This window comes from Lytechinus variegatus, chromosome 13 (genome assembly GCF_018143015.1).
Source record: "Lytechinus variegatus isolate NC3 chromosome 13, Lvar_3.0, whole genome shotgun sequence".
Lineage (NCBI taxonomy): Eukaryota > Metazoa > Echinodermata > Echinoidea > Temnopleuroida > Toxopneustidae > Lytechinus > Lytechinus variegatus.
Genome location: NC_054752.1, coordinates 19,898,745 through 19,923,696, shown reverse-complemented (window position 1 = coordinate 19,923,696; position 24,952 = coordinate 19,898,745). Strand labels below are relative to the sequence as shown.

At 38.8% G+C, this 24,952-nt stretch overlaps 1 protein-coding gene across 1 annotated transcript; it reads right to left on the bottom strand.

The window, feature by feature from the left end:
- Positions 1–417: 417 nt before the first annotated feature.
- Positions 418–23,293, bottom strand: LOC121426191. The gene is given in 16 exon segments (XM_041622395.1): positions 418–1,193; positions 2,168–2,316; positions 4,093–5,517; positions 5,520–5,814; positions 6,397–6,522; positions 7,340–7,417; positions 8,041–8,133; positions 8,820–8,899; positions 10,224–10,401; positions 11,421–11,578; positions 12,253–12,423; positions 13,557–13,788; positions 14,093–14,303; positions 15,290–15,415; positions 19,013–19,069; positions 23,164–23,293. Coding segments are annotated over 15 exon segments (3,459 nt in total). The 5' UTR covers positions 19,066–19,069; positions 23,164–23,293; the 3' UTR covers positions 418–1,109.
- Positions 23,294–24,952: the final 1,659 nt, after the last annotated feature.

Here is a 24,952-nt window from a genome sequence, read left to right as displayed (position 1 = left end):
TTTAAGAGCAACCTCGTGTCACCACATATTTGCGCCCCCGATAATTGCGCCCCCATCTAAATTTCTCTAGAGAAACAGGCTCATAATCTGAACTCTGGATCCTGTCATACAAAAGAATTGCTATTGATTCGATCAGTCACAAGTCGCAACCATGGAGGGCCAGCAACGTCAACATCTTCAGGCCACAGCACACCTTACGACCCGACCGGTAGCTGACTGGCTTGCGACTGAGTGAGGGGAGATGAGTCCCAAGGCATTCATAAGCCTCGACACCGCACACCTTGCGATCGGATCTGCGACTCACCCATGCGCTTTTTGGCATAGCATCTGAGAAATTGCACTTACTACTGCGTATGCGCGTTGTTTATCATGATACGCGTTATGCAACTCTGTTGGCTGGAGGTTGGATTGAGCTTGTGATCCAGTCATAAGGATTCGACATGTCAAATCCTTCTGATTTTCCTTGCGACTTGTCTCTGACCGGTCTGCGACGCTCAAGGTGACAAGAGCTATGACGTAACATCTCCCCTCACCCAGTCGCAAGCCAGTCGGCGACCGGTCGGGTCGTAAGGTGTGCAGTGGCGTTTAAATGCATGTTTGTTAAAAAAAAAAACTTCTAGATACAATGTATAATGATACATTCATTGATGTCTTGACAATGTGGTGTGCTCCTCTTTAGTTTTCCAAGGACATTGTGTAAATTTCCTGGATGAAAAATCCTGACAGTGATGATGGATTTCCATCTAGTTGAGGTTGATTTGATCAATCACAACTCTTTGCAAGATGGAACCAAGGTTTAACTTTGATGATGGTCCCATGGGCATTGCAAAACACTTACTTTCAATTGCAAATCAAGTGCAAGCCCCTAAATCATCTGTAAAGGAGCGCTGCAAGAAAGTTGATCTGCAATTGAACACAAATCAACTACAAATTTATGTTAAATTGAAAGGACTTTTAATGCGTGATTTTGGACTTGATTGGGCATAAACTGTTAGTTTCTTGCAACACTTCATAATCCTAAGCTACAATTGTGGGAAACATGGAACTTTCATAAGAGTTTGCAGCTTTGCAAGTGCCTATATCTCACCATGATGTGTTCGTACTTTGAATCACGTTGCTAGGTAGTAATTGGAGAAGGCCGATCCAACTGGAGAGGCAACCAAAAATTCAATATCTCTGATCGGAACAAAATGCTGTGAGTAATAAAATAACACAAAGGAGAAATGGTTAGGATCAAGCAGATATATCATTCATTATTTGTGATTTGCTTTTAATAGGAGATGTCTAACACAGTTATATGACATTATATTGAGTATGGATTCTCGAATGCACGCAGTCAAAACTTATGACTACGCTCTTGGAAAATCAGGGATATATTACACTCAAATTTTGTGATAATAACCTCTACGATCTTTGACCTTGGAACTCAATGATTCTTTATTTATCAGGAGACCAAGATACTTTCAGTTCATGTATATAACTTCCTGGGTCCCGTAACACAAAGGGTAACGATTAATTGCATGCTTGATTTTCATGATTGATTGTACATTGTAGTCACTGCAATATCGTAGAAAATGTATGATCATTGCTAAGTTCTGTGTTACGGGCCCCTGCTCATGATAACATAAAACCAATCAGATCATCTTTCCTCCTATACACACACTTGGTCAAAGTTTTGAAGTTGATATGTTAATTGATTCTGCTATTATTGCGAGAACAAAAACAGGATGGACAGACTGACCTGAAAAATACAATGCCCCTGGCAACTACCTAGTGAGACAGAGGCATAATACAATTGGTGAACAAATGAAGAATATAACACTGAATATGGAAAATGTTCTCCTTATTTAAGCTGAATTTGTTGTTGGTACATTCAGATGTTTATTAGTGCAGGAGGGGAGGTTTCTAAAGAGAATGCATTCCCAGATTAGTCTTACAGTTCCATGACATTTGCTACAGCGACAATTGCTCCGCTATAAATTCCGCACACAAATGGAACGACCAACTTCAACCTGGATTTAACACTATACTCTATCCCTAAACCCATCAACAACCCTATTGCAACCCTAACCCTACATCTAAGATGAAATTAAGCCCAGAACAACTGTTACCGGGGCACATGTCATGTCACCAGTCTCACTGCTATATTAAAGCGTGAAGTTCTTACCATATCATCGCCGTACATGAGGACTTTACCGACAGGATTGAGGGGACGGGGTTCTCCCGATTCGAGTGTGTGTCTTCCTTTCAATCGACAGGCATAGAGGGCGCACTCTTCATCTAACAGTACTTGGTGAAACAACTGGCCACTGGTTTCTGTCAGAAGGAGATGGGGAGGATTTTTTATTATATTTTTTTTGCTTAAAGTTTAGCTGTAAGGCTAACCTTTGTAATAGCATACTTAGTAAAATAGAATTATATAAAAATTATACCAGAAAATTGTAAAATTTCACCCCAAACCATTTTTCTTTTTTCTTATTTGGTAGGCTTTGACTTTTGCACTACTTTATGCAATATGTACGAACATAAATATATTTAGAATGAGTTGGGGAAGATCATCGTAAAAAGTAAATTGCTACATGGTCTTCATCCATTTTGTCTAATTAAACACCACATAGTCTATTTGATTAGGTTAGCTGTTCAAGAACCAACATTTCATTTCATCATGTAAATGGAGTGGAAATTGGACCATCTGGATAGCAGACTAGAGGACAGTTAGCCCATTTGAGTATTAGACTACATTATGATTAGGTTAGCTGGCAATAGGACCAAATTTATAGTAGACTAAGTGAATTGTATCTGATGATGTTAGATGATCTTTGAAAGAGACCATCAGAAATTAGAATAAATGACATTTAGCCCGATTACATATTAGACTGGTTTGACCAAGTGGATTGTTCCCGATAGTGTTAGATCAGCGCTCTTTAAATGGTGGGCCGCGAAGCTCTCCCAGGTGGGCCGCGAGAAGCTCCAGAGGAAGAAAAAAATGGGGGAAAAACTATAGTATGTTTCACAGACCCTGGACCTGTCCGACTGCCCGAATGTTATATTTGATCGGTCTACGTGGGTTAAGCAAAGCTAAAGCATGCTTCATGCATGTTGCAATATGCATAAACATTATGATGGTTTCGATATAACTTTAATGTGAACCTCATCATGTATTCATATTGTGAAGAATTTAGTAATTATCGCCCATTCACCGGGACCTTTGCGAATGCAGTTAGTTCTGTTTGTTTCGAAAGTGCTTCAGGGCTTTGTGTTCAAATTTCACGAAAACATACTTTCAACAAAATGGACCTTTTTTAATAAGGGTGAGGATTCATCATGACTGGCAGTGATGCAAAACCATAAAGCAATGTGTGTCAAATGTTGAAGGTATTCAGCATTCTTGTTATTAAGTTGTTATGTTGTCATGGTTGTATATGTTTGGAGGAGGGGCTCAAAGGCCGGGATACTGAAAATTATAGGGTTAATATGCTAACTATTATAATCACTGTCAGACAAGTAGTCATATCGCTTTCTTAAAATTTTGGTAGGTGGGCCTCGAAAAAAAAATTTGATAGTCAAAGTGGTCCTGGATATTAAATAAATGATAGTTAACCAATCTAAGTATTAAAGACAAAGTAATGGTTGGACCAAGTGGCAAACTGGACTTAAATGATAGTAGACCAAGTGGATATGTCCATGACTGTGGAATTTTAGAATGAGTAAATATACTTGTAGACCAAATGAATACAAACGCCTATAAAGAAAACAAAAATGAGAACAGGGACCAACAACAAAAAGGTTGGCGATTAATCGTCCACTTGATTTTTAGAATTATATGTAATTGTACATTGAAGACAATGCAGTCAATTGTGAACAAAAATGATACAACCACACTTCTAACCTTTGAAACCAAATGAGAACTCCCCTTGCCTCTGTGCCTTGTGGGTGTAAGAACTGTTCCAAAGGTATTATGCGTGTGTAATTCTTATTCATTCCTTCCATGATGTGTATTATTTTTATAACATCTACTTCTTCAAAACCAACTTCATATGGATGAATTTATTATGTTCATCATTAGAAATTATACTGAAACAGTATCCTTACCTCTCTCTGTCATCATTTGCCGCTTCACTGGAAGAACTGGCTCTCGATGATGACCACCTCGGAGACTGTCACTAAGAGAGAGTGACCCGGCAGCCCCTGCACTCTGACTGGAAGCGATCCTGGGGCACTCGGAAGACACTGACGCAGAATGAGGTCGCCTGTACTGGAAAGCCGTAGACGCAGATCCTACAGGATGTTCTGGCCGATTTGGCAGTGAGCCAACGGGATGAATCGATGAGGACGCAGCTGCTTCTGGATGGCTGCAAGATGTTGTAGTCTGATGAAAATTCTGTTGCGACCTGTCCATGTTTGATGACCTAGGGGCAGGTAGGTTGTGACCGTATGGAAGGAAGCGTTGGGCAACAGATGTTGTTTCTACTGACGAATGGCTGCAAGATGTTGCAGTCTGATGGTGATCATACAGTGGGAACCTTTCGGCATTGGATACAACGGGAGACGGCCACTCTTGATGTTCTCTCCCCGAGGACAAAGTCAATGAAGAGTGTCTCATGGCCAAGGGTGTTCGAATGGGAGTTGGCATCATTGATGAATGGTGAAGGGGAGTTGACATGGTACGCAAATGTGGAGTGGGATTGAGGAATGAGTTTCCTCTGGGTACAGCTCTTGATGGCTGAGGCGTGTGTATCGTCAACCGTGGATTGTCAGTGGGTGCTGTGGCTTTGGTCGGAACACTAAATGCTTGGGGACCGTCATGGGATATGTGTGGTTTAGTACTTTCTATAGAGGATTGTGGTACATATAATTGAGGAATAGTTTCTCCCCCATGCGGGTCAGTCCTTGCAATTGTTTTGCTGTGGTCATAACTCAGCATCGTAGGCAACATCTTGTTCTCATTGTCTCTGGCTGCCATAGGGTGATGGTGATTATGATCCATGTCTGCTCTCAACCTATTGATAGAGTCCCCTACACCTGTTTTCACTGTAGAGGGTTCAGGCATTATGGTATCACTCTGAGCACTTTCCTGACCAGATAATTGATTGGGATGCCTAGACGATTGGTAAGAGTTCTGCAGGAATGGAGGGAAGACACCACAAAAAGCTTCTGTACTATCGGTAACCATCAGCCTTGATCCTGATGGAGACTGAAGCCGCAGCGAGCCATCACTCACATGATCAACCTCACGCACAACACCATGAAATGTCACTTCTGGCTTGATTACGTTCGGCTTGTCAGCAGCGGTTGAAACAACATGACTGTCCGATGACAAGGGAAATGAGCTTAGCTCTCTCTTCACATCAATACCCGTACTAGGAACAGCACTTTGAAAATAACTTTCTCTTGGCTGCGCTGTATCACTGTGTTGATGATTGAATCCTCTATCAAGGTTTGATGTCTGCATATGGCTCAGACCTCTCTGGACCCTTTCCTGCAGATGTTGTACTTCCCTTGTGCCATGCTGCTGAAACCCTACCTCGACACTGTGCTATACCCATGTGTTGTATTCTCAGGTGTCGGTACATGGGCCGTGTCTGCTTTGTAGACTGTGGATAGCTTGACTGGATCAAGATAATTTGCGGGCTGCTTCGTAGGGATCTGGTCAAGAGTGTTTGATGTAATGGAATCAACCCTGTGCAGGTTAGGGTCTGGTTGGGGCACAGATGAGGCAGTTTGACGGACAGGCTCTTCAAGATCTTTCTGATCTCCTGCTTCATGAAGACGAGCTATCTCCAGTTCCAGTTGCTTTTCTATCTCCTCCATTTCCTGGAAAAGCAATGACAAGAAAATAAACCCATTATTAGATTTCATTTCATTTAATAATGATATGTCATATTTATCCAGGGTAGCCACTTCAGTTCCGAAATTTCTACCAGTGGGTCCTGATTAACATGATAATATTATTACCCAGGATTTAGCTGCCCTGCCTATAGGTGCTCAAGCATTTGAGAAATTCATTCCCGCATGGTACCCAATGCACCTCACCTGGGTTGACTGCAACACAATATGGGTAAATTCCCTGCTGAAGGAAAACGCACCATGGCTGGGAATCGAACCAACGTTCCTCAGATTGAAAGACAAGGGTCATAACCACTAGATCATGACAGCCTCTCATGTTCATGTATTGCTTCAATTTTTTTTTTAGCAGACAAATAAAAAAATTATTCAATGGCACATGACAACAGAACATTATACAAAGTAAAACTAATTAGGGAGCCTGGAAAAGCAAGGACTTGTAGGTACATGTGAGGCTTCCTAATCCTATACAGTAAGTAACAAATAACAATGAAGGTACAAAGTCAAGTTTTAAGATGTTAACTTCTGATAAGTCGTTGCAAATTTTCTTACATTAAGCTTTTGCCTGTTAAGGACAGTCTCGGCCTCAATCTTCTGCACCTCCTCAAGTCTCGTCTTTGTCTCGGGAGAAACTACATCTTCGCAATCATCGCCAAAATTGAGAACAGCTACCACATCCTGTACACAAGAGTCAACATGCAAGAAGTATACCTTCCTTATTAATAACAGTAACAGCTGGATGTTTATAGTGCTTTTTGCTAAATTTCAAATTTCTATATAAGAGAAATAATAGCTTAATATATTTCCAGCGTATATAAATGAAAGGAAATTCAAAGTCAAAGACATATCTAAATTACAGAAAATGGTCAGGAAATAAAAAAGTTCTGGTTATTTGAAACAAGGCTTGCTTTTCATGATTTCATAAAATGAAGAGAATTAACAGGCTAGCGTTCAAACTCACTCGACACTCTATTTTGTTGAAGATCAGCCATGCATTAAGTCTTTTGTTAACCATGCGATAGCTTCTGTGGGAAACTGGTGAAAACGTGTTTATTCAATGAAATTATGGAAATACAAGCATTATTTCGAGGGGTCATAACTTTTTAACTTCTTGACCATTTTCTTTTTTTAAATTTAGATACCCCCTGCCAAATGAGTTTCTGGCATCCTTTCTTCAAATTGTTTTGCTCACTCATGCGTGAATGAGGAATAATCTAAGTAGTATCAGATGAAAGAGGAGATTCTAAGCTTTACGTTGGTAGGTCATTTGTCCATTTTATTTACGATTAAGTTATGATAAATCATCGCTAAATCTCTGTTTCGTTTTTTGTGGGACGCACTGTATAGGATACTGCAATTCAAACAGTAAAATAAACATATTATTTTGACCATATTGGGGAAATGGATAACAAAATTAATGTAAATTACAAATAATGAGTGGTCAAAACTAAAAAAAAATATAAATAAATCAATTTTATTTGTACAATTACTCTACCTTAGTTTGGTCTGCTATGTCTCCCTCTGTAGGTGACGAGAGGACATCAGCCCAACGAACATTCTTCTGACTCTGCCCCTAACATAAAAGAAATTTACAAATCACAAAATTACTGAAAGTTTAGTTCTGGATGTGAATTTAAATAATGAGGAAATTGTGTCAATTATCATGCAAAGCCTATTTGGAATCACCAACTTCAAGTTAAAAATTGACCCCATTTTTCTACTGAAGATTACACTCACAGCACACAGATGAAAGCATATGGGACCACACCAGGACTGAGCAAAACCCAAATCTTCGGTCCAATAGATATTTCTGCTTTGATAGAGTACCAAAGGGATGACACAACATTTGGAACCCGGTCATCAATTTCAATGGGGCTAATTTTGCATTCATGAGGTCATACCTTTGACCCCCCCCCCTCCATGGACTGATTCCCACCAAGTTTGGGTGGGAGAGGTATTTACTCAGGCTCTATGGAAATATGGTATCCAAATGCTGAAAGCCAATATTGCAAAATTGATGACGTCACACTTCAGGACTCATTATGAATCTGTCATATTTTCAATGTGAGGGCATCTGACTGTTTGCTTTTAGAGATTTGTGTCACAATTGGCTATCCCTTAGTCTATCCACATCTGTTAGACTAGAGTTTAAATTCAAGTATAAAAGCCATGTTTGTAAGTTAAAGCATGACCTACCCCGGGTGTTGTAGGGATGCGCCTCGCTGGTGTAAGGACAGGAGAGCATGACTGGTCCTGCTTCTTGAAACGAGGATTAAGAATTCTCGCAGCCTAAAAAGGAGACCAAAAACAATAAAAATAAAACATTCAAAATTATGGTATTGTCTTCAATTGAAAATTTGTACGGAAGTGCAAGAGATGCATTGTATGGACTTTACACACATTCCACAAATCTGCACATATATGATCAGTTAAATCGTCGGTGAACTGTTAAAAATAAAACCTTGTCAAAAAATTTAGCAATTTTTAGGGCAGTTCAGAAACCAGCTCTACATGACAGTTATGAAATAACTTGCAACATTTTCTTTATTCTAGAAGGAGTCCTACTCTACATGAATTAAGAGTTTTGGGATCATAAGTATCTAGGTGGGTGTTTCATAAGGCTGTTCGTAAGTTAAGAGTGATTTCATTTGTTTAAGAACTGGTGCAAATTTCTTACAAGCTAAATAATCACCAATGACCATTTAATGGTGAATATCATTTACCACAAGAAAGGATCACCACTCACCAGTAGTTCTTAATATCACTCTTAAATTGCAAACAGCTTTATGAAACGGCCCCCTGATTATTTGCAATAACTGCTCACAAAGTGGTAAAAAGCATCATGAGCTTTGTAAGTATATGCATTTCACATCAAATCTGTTATCTGGAAACACATACTGCATGGAGAGTGGCTGGGCATTATGAAAAAAACCATAACAGCAAACAAGTCTGACAAAAATTACAAGCGATCTCACCGTTCCTGGAGTTCTACTGACGGCGGCAGAGCTCTTTGGTCTGTCCGTGACTGGTTTTTCGGGAGCTGGGTTACTTGGTTCTACAGATAAAAATACAAAATCATTATAAACAATGAGTATCAAACATAAACACAAGTTGTGGTAATGATCTAAATTGAGTTCAAACACAATGAAAAGAAAATACATGACCACTGACAAGTGTTTGCATAGTTCATCTAAAAACATGGTGACATATGTTTCTGGGGGGGGGTATTCTGAAAAGTCTCGTAAGTTTCCACTTAACTGTCCTCATAATTTACCCATTTAATGAAGCGCTAGTGTACCTCCAAATTCGTATTCTAAAAACTCTATTAGCGCTCAATTAACTCCCTTTAGGCCACTCCCCTACTGAGCCGAATTAAACCAATCAAATACGCTCTTACAACGTAAAATTTTCTACGAGCGCGAAGTGTTTCTTAACTTTGCTGGCTTGCAGCGCAGCGCCCATCTGCTGCAGGTGCACTGCACAACGATCTTAATACAAAGATTTTGTGCTGAAAAATAATGCTTAAAGTATTTGCATCGGGGATTAGAGGTTCTTTATGTTGCTGAAGTAAACTGTTGACTTGACCCCTTCTCTCTCGTTTATTGTACCTTTGTGCTTTTCTCTTTTTTTCAAACACGTTCTGATTTTCACATCCACCTATTTGAATCCATTTGTAGCTTTCTTTGTTTTGTTTTTTTTAATAATATTTTATTTGCCTCTGTCTCAGGGACCTGATAGGGGGGTGGGGGAGGAGGTGGCGCGGACCATCCCTTGAATGGGATGGACCGGGCTGAAAATATTTATATTTAAATAAAGACAGTAAAATTCACAGAGCAAAATGCTGAAAATATCATCAAAATCTGATAAAAAATAAGGAAGTTATTGCATTTTCTTTTCTTTTTTTATAGTTATATGCATATCATCATGGATATTTATTACATGTAGGTTGGCTGATGATGTCACATCCCCACTTTCCTTTTTCTTATGTTATGACATAAAATCATAATGTTACATTATTTTCATACATGTGTAAATTATGTGTCTGCATTATGATGAAATAAGTTGCGGCAATAAATAAATATACTAATAATACTTAATAGTTGTTTTAGTTCTTGGTAGAAAATTTTTGAATAAACCTAATTTATATAATAAAATACAAAATAACAAGTGGGGATATGACATCATCAGCCCACCTAATGAATATCCATAAAAACATGCCTAGAACTGTTTAACTGGAATAATGCAAGTTTTTTTAAATTCAATACCTTTGTTATTTGTTATCCGATATTGATGAAATTTTCAGCATTTTGCTCTGTGAATTTTACTCTATTTATTGAGATATAAATATTTCCAGCCCAGACCATCCCTTTAATACTCACTGAAGTATATGGAGCCTCTGTTATCTGGCAGAAGGCTGTTGATGAAGTCATTCTTGAAGCTCGCTTGGTTCCCATCCATAGTGAACCTGGACAAGGTCCTCTTGGCAAACTCACTGTAGACCTTGGTGACATCATGGTTCTTGGGTTTCTGGTAGTAGATCGATGTCCTTCCAGTTGTCTTTCAAAAACAAACAAAGAAACACAGAAGATTATGGAGCCATCGATGGAGCCATCGATTTGTGGCGACCCCAGTGTAGACCTTTATAGTGACATCGTGGTTCTTGGGATTCTGGTAGTAGATCGATGTCCTTCCAGTTGTCATTCAAACAAACAACATTAACAACATGTCTTTCAAGCAAAACACAGAAGATTATAAAAGTGAACTATGGAGCAATCAATTCATGGCGACCCCAGTGTAGACCTTGGTGACATCATGGTTCTTGGGTTTCTGGTAGTAGATTGATGTCCATCCAGTTGTCTTTCACAAAGAAAAATATTTTCAAAGTGTTTCTTTGGGTTTCTAGGTTAAATCCTTTAATAAACAACATGCACTCTCACTTGAATTAGACGGTGTATTTCATCCGTGGTTGGGTATACCTCAAACATGATTTTTAAGTACCATAGATGTATACTGATTCAAGTTAAAAGTAAAAGAATATAGCTGTAGCAAACAATTATTTTATGAGATAAAGTTTTTAATATCAAGGTTTATTGTCATCCTATTATCATCGATTTGGATCTGTTATGTCAACATAAACTTATCTTTGTGACGTCATGAAGTCTTAGCTGAAAACTAATGATCACTTACACAGAAAAGCAAATGTGGGACAGTGTATAATGCTGCTTGAAAAATATCTGTCATTTGACTGAATCCAGGGGTTAATTTGCTCTTTTCTCAGCAAAAACATATTTCTTCCAGAGCCATTTGGCACACATTTTTATTTATACATACATGTACAAACACTTTGATGGTCATTTCATTGCATTCTATTCGATATCATTTTGAGATTCTGACCGCAACAGGCATTTCTCTCTAACAACATATCAAAAGAAAAATGGAGATAACTGTATGATTTTTATTTCATGATAAATAATAATGAAATTAAATAAAAGGCGTTTTACATATACTTCATCCTACCTAATCAAAACTTAATATAGGGTTTGTACAAAAAGGTTAATAATAAAATGAAGGCTCACCATATTGGATCTAGCAGACTGTCTCTGTTTGGCAGACATACCGCCAATCGTCTGTCGCCCTCCCATGATGGCATGTTGTTTATGAGATGAGTGTAGCCCGGTGTTGTTCAAAATGCTGGCAAGGGAGTCAGCACTGGTCTCAAACGTTATTCCAGCTTCTGTATACCAAACAGATGCAATAAAAATATACTAAATTTCTTTTTAAATTTTTTCTCTTTCTTTACTACATTTTCAGATCACATAATGTACTTTCTAATCCAAGTAGGGGAACAAGGGAAATCCTTGGCCCCTCTATATTTTGATAATTGCCAATAAAATTTTTTTTTTTAAATGGTGGTTCAACCATTGCTACAAGAGGAAGACCAAAATGGAAATGGAGAATCATTGAACAGGGGATGAAGCCAATGAATAAACCAAATCTGAAATGGGCTGGAGACACTGCCTCAAATCAGAAGAAACTGGAGCACAGCTGCGGAGGCCTTATGCTTTGACAAGTGTTAATATATGCTCATTTTATTTAGAAGTAGCATACTTACATATGAAATAAGGCCTATTTCCAATTTTGAAGCACAGAGATTTTGCTTCAGACTTGTGGAATATGGTCTCCATTCCCCACTTACAAACAGATTTATATTTGAGATTAACTACTATTCCACTCAAGTTCTACAGTGGATATCAGTGTACAAACAGGGAATTCTTGGGGAAGCATATTCATAACATGAATGAGATTGACAGAACCAACAGTCCCAACTTTGGTTTAAAAAACTGTCAAATTTGACAGATTATGTTGATACCTTGTGAATCAATTAATTTACAATGGTCACTACTGTACCTGTCTGTTCTTGTGTAAGAGATTTCTTCCCACCATGTGAAACTGGCTTGCTGATTTCTCTGTCCGACAAGATGTTTGAGGAGTTGTTGACCCGCCCCGCCCCTGTTGATGGTAATTGTCCTAAAGTTTGCCTCCTGCCAGCAAGATGTGAGGTAGGTCCCGTTGATACACCTGTAAGTTGAAGGAGGTAATGTAAATAAAGTTCTAACCACACTTAAAGATTAAAGAAAGCACTTGCAGCAAACACCAAATTCATGAGAAAGTCTTTAAAACTATATATCATCCAAGATCTAGATCTGGTACAGTAACATGAAACGATTCAGCTGAACTTTGTGAAATCATGATAGTTGACCTGAACAATCACACTTAAGAACTCCAACACAGATCAACACGAGTGTATGGAGTGTATCATTATTGCTTGGAAAAGACCTGAATTCTCAGTAAAATGTCATGCTTATTTTGCTTATTTCTCAGCAATAACACAATTTCTTTTAGAATCCTTTGGCAAATATTTTTCATTCAGAAGAAAACAGACGCTTGGAAGGTCATTTTATTGGATTCTGTACAAACTCATTTTGAAATCTTTACAACTTGTATTTATTTCCCTTTAAACAGAAGGGCAAGTGGCTTGCATTTTTTTTTAATAAATTGAAGTCCATATAAAAATCTTTTTGCATGTCAACCTCTGATTTTTACTATTATTACTTTATTTCATGTTCAGCTTGATCCAAGAAATACATTATAATTGAAAGCATTGCAATTTTTCAGAAAAAAATAAAAGACAAATTATTTTAGGAAGGTCTGACTCCCGAAAACAGGGGATGGGACGTATATACATGCACTTTATGATATCAGCCAGGAAGCAATACATGTATATTGGGCTATTATGTGGAATCTTCATGACATTTGTGATGTGAAGTATACATGAAGAAAAAAAAAATGGGGTCCAACATAAAAAATGGTTATTTCATGTAATTACCCATTTGTGATTAAAGTTTCAACCGCAATATAAAATTAATATAGTTGGGATATCTCTAAACCAAGGGGTGGAGATTTAGCAATTTTACAAGAGTTTTATGAACAACACAGTCACATGTGATACTAGTATGAATTAGAGAATTGATGGTGCCACATATTCACTATGTCTTCTGTATACTAAACATTGAGTATTTCAAGTTTCGCAGATTTGACCATAAGGAAGCATTTTCATTGAATTCAAATAAATAAAATGCAGCAATAGCAATCCCACCCATTCATGGAGGAATCACACCTTGTTTATGAGGAAAAAATGACATAATTTTAACCTGTCCCAGCAAGAGTTGCTCTTGAAGACACTTTCCCCTGGTCCTCATCCTCTCCCTCGAGCCCTTGACCATTGAGGATGTCATTGAGGGCCCCATCATCGACATGAAAATCATCACCATCCGGCCTGAAGCCGAAACCCGTCTGCCGCCTGCTTTTAACGTCTTTCTTCGTGCCGTCGTAATATGCCCTCCTGAACTCCGTGCCCGGTCTCGTCAAATCAAAAGCCTCCGTCTAGAGTGAATTTAAGAAAGGCACTTGGTTGTGATTATTTGAACACACAGATGCATTGACGAAATAAAAAATATTTGCTTATAATAGCCTCTGACAATAATGCAAGGCGACAGTACTTATTAAAAGCTCTTCCAAGACAGTCATGAAATATGCCGATGGTCATAATCAAGTACATGTACATGAACACCAATATCTGCCCTAATTCTTGGAATAGTTCTGGTATTCCATTCTGAGCAATTCAATTTAATAATTATCCAATGAAGGTAAAGTTTAGTTTAACTCTTATGAAACAGGCTCCCTGTACCTGTGTACACGGTTTCTTTGAGACAGCTTTGCCTTGCTGGAACTTTTTGTTCCATGACTTGTGAAGCTTCTCAAAGTCCGGGACTTTCCTGCGCGTCGGGGTCCTGGAAGAAGCGCCCGATGTCTTGGAGGCTGTTGATCTGGTGGTCTTTGCGATAGGTATCCTACTGTTGCTGGAGACAGGGATCTTGCTGTTTGGCACAGGTATTTTGCTGTTGAACAAAGGGCAAGTACAGTAACCGCTAGTTGGGATCCAGGTGGGTTTTTCATAAAGCTGTTTGTACGTTACCAACAAGTGACTTTATGAATGACTTGGAATCCTTTCTTAGGAATATGAAAATCTGGTAAGCTGCATCATTTATTTTACGACAAGTCATTTACAAGTCGATGTAAACTTAAAAACAGCTTCAAGAAACACCAACCTGGGTATAACCCATTGCATAAAAGTTACTGTTATGGTAACTTTGCCATCCAATGGCAACTTGCATGGAATCCTTGATTCTGATTGGCTGTCGATCAGCGATACCATGGTAGTTACCATTAGATGGCACAGTTACCATGATAATAACTTTAATGCAACAGGGGCCAGATGAAAAATTTATGAAAGTGCATACCGGTAGTCAGTCAACGCTCGCAGAACAAGGCTGCGATGTCATGTGATCATTGCAAGTATCTCCCGATGAGGGAAAGGGTGGCAATAGGTAGCAGAAATACAAACTCACAGTAAACTGCTTTTTTCACCTTGCAGAGTTTGCTTGGATTTAACAATCATAATTCCTGCTATTAAAGTGTATAACAATTAGGATTTTTGAAAATTTGAGGTAAATGGCAATCCGATGTTCTGTCGAATTTGTACTGTCCAAATTTTTTATCACATTAATCCCAAGGGCTCATGTGACATACAGATTATGTGGTGCAATTTTAAAGCGTTTTGCAATTTCTGTTCTTCCTTTCATTCATCCATGATTTATGACTTTCTTTGCCCTTTAACAAACTACTCAGAGAAATTTCTATCTATTCTACAGTAAGAGTAATAATAACAAAATTGGATTCTTTTTTAGCGTTTTTTGTCTGAATATACAGGGTGCTGCTATTATTACCCCTGCTTTAGCTTGAGCCTCCTCTTTATTAACGTCACTCATCGCATTCAAGGGATTATTCCATAAGTATGGGGGTAAAATCAGTTGTTGTTTTTTACCTCTGTTCTGCCTTTTTTGTAGTCCTTGTAGATCTTGTTGATGCTGTTACCTTCCCTGTACTGATATTCTCCTTATTAGAACTCCTGGTAGTAGGTCTACATGAAGTCTTTGGCAAAGGCCTACTCCTAGAAATCGGAAATAAAGTTGAAAATGAACAGTAATTCAAGCTTAAAGGTAAAATGGATCCTCTAGACAAGGACAGTTAAGATTAAGGAAGCAGAATTCCACAAATCTATTGAAGTACTAAAAAATGGAAAATCACCCGGTATAGACTGGATTTCTCCTGAAGTACTTAAACATGGTGGCAAAGTACCCGGTACTAGAGAAAAAGCATCAACATCTCTTCAGCATGTCATTTGAAGAGGATGATGTGCCAAATGAGTAGAGAGAGGGCATAATAATCACCCTACCAAAGAAAGGAGACCTGAGCAACTGTAACGACTGGAGAGGAATCACGCTACTCTCTGTTCCAGGCAAAGTTTTTTGCACAATATTACTCAATAGGCTTGAAACTCCACATTAACTTTATAGACTTCATGAAAGCATTTGAGAGCATAGAGAATCTGTGTGGAAAATAGCACAAATATATATGGCATTCCCCCAAAGTTCATTTTTAAAAGCGTGTATACATGTAGAAACTCACAATGCTGTATCAAAACAAACGCTGGCCATACGGACTACTTCAGCATCTTGTCAGGAGTACGCCAAGAATGCATACTGTCTCCCTTGCTGTTCCTTATCACCACCGACTGTGTGATGCAACAAACCATGATCGACCAAGCGCTTGGTATAAAGTAGACCAACTCCACAAAGCTGACAGACCTCAACTTTGCAGACGATCTGGCCCTCTTAGGAGACTCTGCCCAGAACTTGCAGACTATGACAGATATTCTCGCCACCACAGGATCGAAGGTAGGACTCAAGAGTCAATGCAGACTGATCAACCCACAAATATACACTTATTAAAACCAACAAATTGTGGAAGAAGTTTCTACTTTCACTTACCTTAGAAGCACAAACTCTAATCAGGGGGACATAACAGTGGATCTGTCGCACCGCCTAGGCAAGGCAAACTATATTTTCAAAACACTCGACAGGATCTGGAAGTCTAGGGAAATTGCCCAAAACAGTAAACTCACACTTTATACATCCCTAGTTACCACAGTTGCCCAGCAAGACATGGAAGATGACTGAGCGGTCAGCACGCAAGCTTGATGTCTTTCATCAAAGATAAAAAAGCCTTCAACATCGTATGGCAAGGAGGCTTGTCCTACAATGTCGCTTCGACTAGGATCATCAAAGCTAGATTCGGGCATTCAGAATATGCTTGTGTCTAGGCCCGTTTCGGGTACACGTGTACACGCACGGTCAAGTCAGTGCACGTGTACTAAATTCCATCATCGTGTACACGGTAGCATCTGCATAAACAAGCTCACAGCCTCACATTAAATCTTAGTTCTCAGACACTGCACATGTTTTAATTACTAATATGTCAACATATTTCAATTAATCCAGAGTGAGTTCACTTCCAAAATCACCAATTTAATCCACATTCTTTCCGGAGACTCACGTTTTTGTACAACGAAATGGGTCTGCTCCGGTCTCAAAAGCTCGAAAGCGTTGCTCAATCACACTCAGAGTCAATTTGAGAATCACCAATTGCGATAGCGATCATCGCTACAACTTACGTGTTATACGCTCGCACACAAAGCCTACAAACAAACGCTCTTCAAATTGGCAACATAATAATAAAAAATAATCGATAACTTCAGTTACACTTGTTCTGCAGCGATCTGTGCATGCATGTACGGTACAGTATACAAAATGCGCATCCAATGAGCGTCGGCGCTAGCTAGGGCCCTGCACTGATTTTCTTTGCATTCTTTATTAATTTAATGCGCTGCTAAGCCGAGTAAACTTTTAATTTGCACCAATTTCTGTGGATTGATACTTCAAACTTCTCAGGTAAGCTTTAAAACCGTGACTTAGGCTATATAGACCCCTTTTTATGACATATTGATGCGGGTCCGTGTCGACATGAAAACAGAACTTGCTCTCTAGTGTTTAACAACGTGTACACGACCGAAAAACACGCCGTGTACACGTGTATCAAAAATGGACTTTCAAAACGGGCCTACTTGTGTCGATGTACCAGTGTCTAGAAAGCAGAGATTTTTGGAAGCAAAAGTCAGCGAACAGATACCAGTCATTCAAGGTGTAAGACAAGGGGGCGTCCTGTCACCAACATCGTACACTGCGTTTGTGGATGGACTCAGAAATGTCATGCATGAGAAGACCCTTGGCTGCTCTGCAGGAGATCGCTTCTCTGGTATAACTGTACTGGATGACGATGTCATACTCATCCGTAACTCATCGTTAGAGCTTCAGCAGATGCGAGGGACCATGTTTGACTACATCCAGCAGTGGCATTACAAGATAAATCCCTCCAAGAGTGCAATGATTGTGAGCAGCAGGAGAAAACAACTATCTCACTTATCCTGGAAATCGATGGATCTACCATTGAAGAGAAAGTCAGTTATCCCCATCTCGGCATCGTCAAATTGAGGACGTGATTGGATCCAACTGGTAATATCATTGGCACTTCATAATCAAGTCTTCATACTTTCTTCGCTCTCACAGGTACTGGAGCATTCACTGGAAGCTTGGTTCCTACTCTCATATCTCACCTCTGGAAAACTGTTTGCATCCCTAGAATGCTGCACGGTTCATCTATCCACAAAGTCACAAAATCTATGCTGGTGAAGTTAGACCGGCCCAATCTCATCTTTTTAAGCAAGTACTGGGGGTCCCAAAGTCTGCGGCCGACAAGATCACTGATCTTCTTCCAGTCTCTTCACAAATTGATCTTAGGAAACTGTTGCTTCTAGGTCAACTTTTCAATCTCGATCACAGCCGCTTCGAGTTTAGAAAATTCCTAGAAGCCCTCAACTTAAGCTCTCCCACGATAGGCTCTTGCACGAGATAGCAATGAAATATGACCTTCCTGATCTCCAGAGTCTTCTTTCAAATCCTCCAGTATGTCTTGGAACACCCACTACCAAAATTTGGTGGGAATCGGTCCATGGGGCTTTAGAAATGTCCTCATGAATAGAGAATTAGCCCCACTGAAGTCAATGTATTATTGCCCTGTTTTTTTAGAACCAGGGGCCCGTTTACGACAGTTACAACTGTTGTAACTTTGCCATTATGGCAACTCCCGGGGAAACCCTGATTTTGATTGGCTGCCGAGCCCTGTTACCATGGTAGTTGTCATAATGGCAATGATACAACCGTTATAACTCTTTATGAAACGGGCCCCAGGCCTATAATATATTGATCTCAGTGAGGCTAATTATGTATTCATGATGTCATATCCAAGGCCTTCATGGACCGATTCCCACCAAATTTGGGTTGTGGAGGTATTTCATCATATACTACCAAAATATGGTGTATAGATAAACAGAATGTTGAAATGCAGAAAATTGAAATTTGGTGATGTCACACTTTGGTACTGTACTGAACCAGACAATAGTAATAGTGACCCCCTCCCCCCCCAGTGTTGATCATCTAACAACCCCCCCCTGAAAAAACTGATTCAAGTCTTGGTCTGGCAGAATGAATGTCAGGTGGGCATGGTAACGAATTCAGCCAATCAATCTATATCAATATGTACATTCCTAGAAACTTATCCTGAGACGATGCAGCCTCCTTCATAAGCTCACCTTAGGTTGTATGTAGATGATGGAACAATTCCACTTTCTCCTGACGTCGGCATTGTTCTGTAAATAGATGTGAAAAAGTTGAAGAGAAAAATACAAAAGAAAATCACATGTAACTTGAGCTCTAGAGAAAAAAAAACATGGGTAAACTTGCAAACAACCTCGTACATTGAAGGGCAAAAAAAAAAAATAAGTACATTTTGACTTACTCTGCAGATTAATAATTTGAATTGAACAAGTGGAATGCCTCTGGCCGTCTCACCTGCATCACGCGGTTCAATATAGCAGCAGTGCTCACTTTGAATACTACTCTAACTCGCACAAGATGTTCAGTAATACATGGTTACTCTTATTTCCCTTTTTATGAACTAGACCAATAAACTTACAGAGATATGATGGTTATTCAACAAAAAACCCCAACATGGCCAAAGTTCATTGACCTTACATGACCTTTGACCTTGATCATGTGACCTGAAACTCGAACAGGATGTTCAGTGATACTTGATTACTCTTATGTACAAGTTTCATGAATCAGATCCATAAACTTTCAAAGTTATGATGGTAATTCAACAGATACACCCAATTCGGCCAAAGTTCATTGACCTTTGACCTTGGTCATGTGACCTGAAACGTGCACAGGATGTTCAGTGATACTTGATTACTCTAATGTCCAAGTTTAATGAACTAGACCAATAAACTTTCAAAGTTATGATGGTAATTCAACAGATACCCCCGATTCAGCCAAAGTTCATTGACCCTAAATGACCTTTGACCTTAATCATGAGACCTGAAACTTGCACAAAATGTTCAGTGATGCTTGATTACTATTATGTCCAAGTTTCATGAATCAGATCCATAAACTTTCAAAGTTATGATGGGAATTCAACAGATATCCCCAATTCGGCCAAAGTTCATTGACCCTAAATGACCTTTGACCTTGGTCATGTGACGTGAAACTCATGCAGGATGTTCAGTGATACTTGATTAACCTTATGGCCAAGTTTTATTAACTAGGTCCATATACTTTCTAAGTTATGACGTCATTTCAAAAACTTAACCTCAGGTTAAGATTTGATGTTGACACCGCCACCGCCACCGCCGCCGCCGCCGTCGGAAAAGCGGCGCCTATAGTCTCACTTTGCTTCGCAGGTGAGACAAAAATGGACACACCTACCATGCCTATACAGAATGAGTCAGAAAAAAATGTCCCATTAGTCCGAAGAACTTTGTCTTGTCTGAAGCATGAACATTTAATCCCTGATTTGATACATGTATGTCCTGATTAGAGGGTTTTTTTTATGTTTTCATTAAGAAATCATCAACATACAACTATTTTTGAGTTATTCTTCCCCAATTATTTTGGTACTATTTTCATACAGATGACAGATGGGAGAACTTGACGAATGAAAATTCTGGCATGTTCTTCCTTTTGCTCTAGTTTCCAGACTATGGTACTTAATTCAAAGGTGGATGGTATATTAGTAAGTAAATTACATTTGGACTTGCATTGCAGATTAATAATTTAAATTGAAAAATGGACGACCCAACCATGCCTGTACAGAATGAGTCAGGAAAAATGTCCAATTAGTTTGAAGTTGTCTTGTCTAAAGTCCTGAATAGAGTTATTCTCCCCCATTCATTTCTCAACAATTGGAAAGTTTTTCCCCAATCCCTCATCAATGTTTTTCTGCTATTTTTAGTATGATGGTGGGCCCCAAGTCTGTGCACCTAACAATTTGAGTTAAGATTTAACATGAATTCTGTCTTATTTCACAAAATCTTTTGATAGTGTTCCTTATATTAAGAGTAAGTGTACCAAATTTCTCATTAAAAAAATGAAAGAAAATATAAGATTTTCTTGAAAAAACCCCGGGCAGTCATTTTCAGATTGAAAAAAAAATGGTACCCCATGACTGCACACTCATTCACTCTTCACACGATTCGGGGATTTTGATGACAAAGGCTGCATTTTGAGGCCGTCACATGAAATGCCCTGAATTCATTATTTTTCCTCCATTTTGAGTCTGATTTTTTTTCATGAATACCTGTCTATGTATTGTATGTGTAAAGTTTGTGCTCGTTGCGTTTCTTCTTTTACTAGAATCGTGCAGATACGCGGTTGCGTAGACTTTGGGAGACCGCGCAGACATGGGGAACTGACCATATATATATATACATATATATTGCTATATAACACCTCCTCTGTTAATAAAATCCCCTCAAACAGAGGAGGTGTTATATAGCAATATATATGTATCTATTGGACCCCCCCCCCCTTGTGCCTGCGCCCCTTAATAATGGAGCAGTTCATCCCCTCTTGCCACCACCCCTTCTCCTTGCTACCAATGTCATCATTATGCCCTAAAATGTACCCCCCAATGCCACAATTAATAAAATCCCCTCAAACAGAGGAGGTGATATATAGCAATATATATGTATCTATTGGACCCCCCCCCCACCTTTCGCCTTGACTCCCCGGGAGAGCAGTCAATTGACTAGACCAAAAGCTTCGGTCTCTGTTTTGTTGGTTGTTCAGCTGAACTTCGTTGGCTTCACTCACGAGAACGAGAAGTAAAAAAAAAAACATTAAAAAACTCCTCTAAACCAGTCAGTCGGCAAGCCCCTGTGTTAATGAGCAAATGGGCCAGATTTATCCAAGTCCTCTCGTGGCTGAATTCATGTCCCTGCAAAATCTCGTGAATTGTGAGACTTTCTTTCTCAAAGAATTTAACCACTTTCTCCTGGAGTAAAATTGATTATTTTTGTACCATTAGGAAGAGTAAATGTTACTCTTTCATATTGGTTATTTCTTTTGAATAAAATATTTTGATAAATAAGTGATTTTTTTACGAGAAAAGATGCATCAAACAGAAATTTCTTCCTCTGTTTTCACTTGCAAATTGTGCAACATTTTGTTTTTCGGTACCAACATTATTTATATCATCAGAAAGCTCAAACTCTATACTTTCTTACAATGTCACTCTTGATATGTGGCATCTTTTAGATGGGTCAGCAGCCAGCTTTTTCCATCAAGATGCAAGACGAGATTTCTAAAATTTCTGAGTAACATAAAATCCAGAGTTCTGATTGGCTGAATAATGTTTTCACAACAACAGGCGCGGGTTATTTGAAGAGATTACCACATGGTGAGTGTGACCTTGCAGAGGCCCAGTGTGGGGAACATTGGAATTTGCCTGGGTGTGGTCTCTGTGACCAATCAGAGCGCAGTATCCTTGTTTTTGAGCTGCTAAATGTACTTGGCCTATGAAAAGCTGGCTGCTGACCCATCTAAGATACATCTTCTTATACAAATTACATCATATTAAAGCATAGATCTTCAGCTTTATTATGATCTGAAAATCATTTGTACTCAAACAGAAATCAAGTGTGAAAACAACAACATTTGTTGTATGAAAAAAATCATTTTGTTTCATGTTTTATATCAAAAGTTTTCCTTATACTACAACATTTTTAAAGAATTCCAAACACATGACCTGAAAGAATGATTCATCTTCTTTACAAAGATACCAAAAACATGAAATTTGGTTAATATTTAGAGCAGCAATGGCAGAATAAAAAGAGGTGTTTTGGTTCGCACCAAGCTCATTAACTATGCAAAAACCCTATAGTCATGAATATCACTTGGATAAAAGAAGCTACTTTTTCAGGGCTTGCCGACTGACTGAAACAGCCGGCTGCCAGCTGTCTATCAATTGACCAGCCAGGCCGATAGGCGATCGAGCGCGCTCGTACGTTCATGGCCTTGTAAGTCGTAGCTTGCGGACGACTTACAGTCTCAGTCATTGTAACAATGTAACTTGTGTAAGTGCATTTGACTTGTGACTTTTGCCTGAAGGCTGAAGTTAGCAACCTAAAAATAATTTGGACCCCTAAAACAGAGGATTACCAACTAATGTTTAATCTTAAGTCCAATGCTGATATAGCTAAGTTAACTTGCAATGTTCTGACTTCTGTCTTTCTGAGAACCGACGAGTCAAGAGACCAACTCAAACACAAGTCACAACCAACACAATTTTGCATATGTGGGCCTACGCACCAATTTATGCCGCAAAAAAAATCGTGTGAAAGAATATCTCAACAATTTTTCCTGATAACTGACAAGTTATTTTTAAGAAAAAAATATATATACTCACAGTATGAAAAACTTCAGAATCCTCCAAAAAGTTGAAACATGAATCTTTTTAGAAGATTTCCGAGAACATCGCAAATCCTACTCAGCTTTACTATTGAAATTTCCCACGGTGACGTCACGAAAACAAGTTCGACCAATCAAATTCAACGACAGCGTCGTACAACAACAAGCGTGGAGATTCGATCGCTAGGGCACAATCGACTCAAAACAACGATGGGGGGGGGGGTATTTGCAGTGACGAAAATGCGACGACAGACCGGATTTCGATTTCAAGAATTCTGCTGCTTGTTGTAATAATAATAACGGCGATGATCATGATGATCATGATGATTTCAAGAATTCTGCTCGTAGTTATAATGATGAAGAAGATAAATAATGATGACAATAATACTGTATAATGATGATATAATAATAACAGAAGATCGAATTATTATTGTTATTATTATTATTCAATTTTTTATTATTATTATTATTCTTATTATTATTCGGCCATTAAAAACATGCAAAAATACTGTACAATGTAATTACAAAAATACGATCTGACATTGGATAGTTATAGGTAAAGTAGAAATGAAATAAAAGAAGAAAAGAGTAAGAAAACGGTTTTTCCATGGGCCAGGGCTCGCAAAAGTAAAATTCAGTACTATTGCCAGAGAAAAACTTTAGATGAAGAAGACGAAGGGAAGAGATCGGATCTAGGAGGATCGCGGGATACAGCAAGAACTAGCTAAAAGACGAAGAAAGCCGAAAGAAAGAAAGAAAGAAAGAAAGAAAGAAAGAAAAAAAGAAAGAGAGAGAGAGAATTAATGCGAGTGCGAAGCGAGCAGAAGTATTTCTACATTATTTTTTTACGTAAAAATGGAAATTCGAAGCACTATTTTTTGTAACTTAAACAGAATTAACTTATTGATGCGAGGGCGAAGCACGAGTGGAAAATTTCGAAATTTAGACCTACTGAACGAGACACTCTATTCATGTTTTGAAAATCATGAAAAAGGGTAATTGGGGATATCTTCCTTCATGTCCTTACATTTATAATGCGAGCGCAAAGCGCGAGCTGAAAATGTTTATGTACGTTTTGAACTGATCGAAAATGTATATTGCTTGCATTTTAGCCATGGAGACGGGATTTCAACAATTAGATAGGCCTAATGCGAGCGCTAAGCGCGAGCTGAAATATTTTGACATTTCTTACATCGTCCGCCAAAAAAATTGACAAGCAAAAAAAAGGTCCTCAAGCTCGTCAGGGAGGCAATAGAGGTCTTCAAACTCGTCAGCCGGGGGGCAGGGGATACGTCCTTTGCATCGGGTGTGGCTCGTCAGGCGGGGGGGGGCAGACTGCCCCCTCTGCCCTCCCCCCCCCCATTAGGTACGCTAGTGATGCGAGCGCGCGGCGGAAAATAATCGAGATTTAGACCTAAAAACGGGACACTCTATTTATATTTTGTAAATCTTTAAAAAGAATGAGTATTAATTAAGGGATCTTCCTACCTTAATATTACGAGCAAAAAGCGCGAGCCGAATATTCAATTTTTTAGATTGTGATCTGAAACTCGATGATTTAAATAGAGAGCAAGTTGAATAAACATGCGTGAGCGTTTTTCTTATTTAGACCTACAGCCTGGTGCGTATCAAAAAAAGTTTACACTTTGAAAAAAATCATGTAAAATTATACATTTGTAGTATCCTGATGATTTTTCCACATTTTAACATTGGTACAGATCCATATAAGCAAATGACGAAATAACCGTCGAAAAATATTTCCGCTTGAGTGAGCACCATTTGCTTTT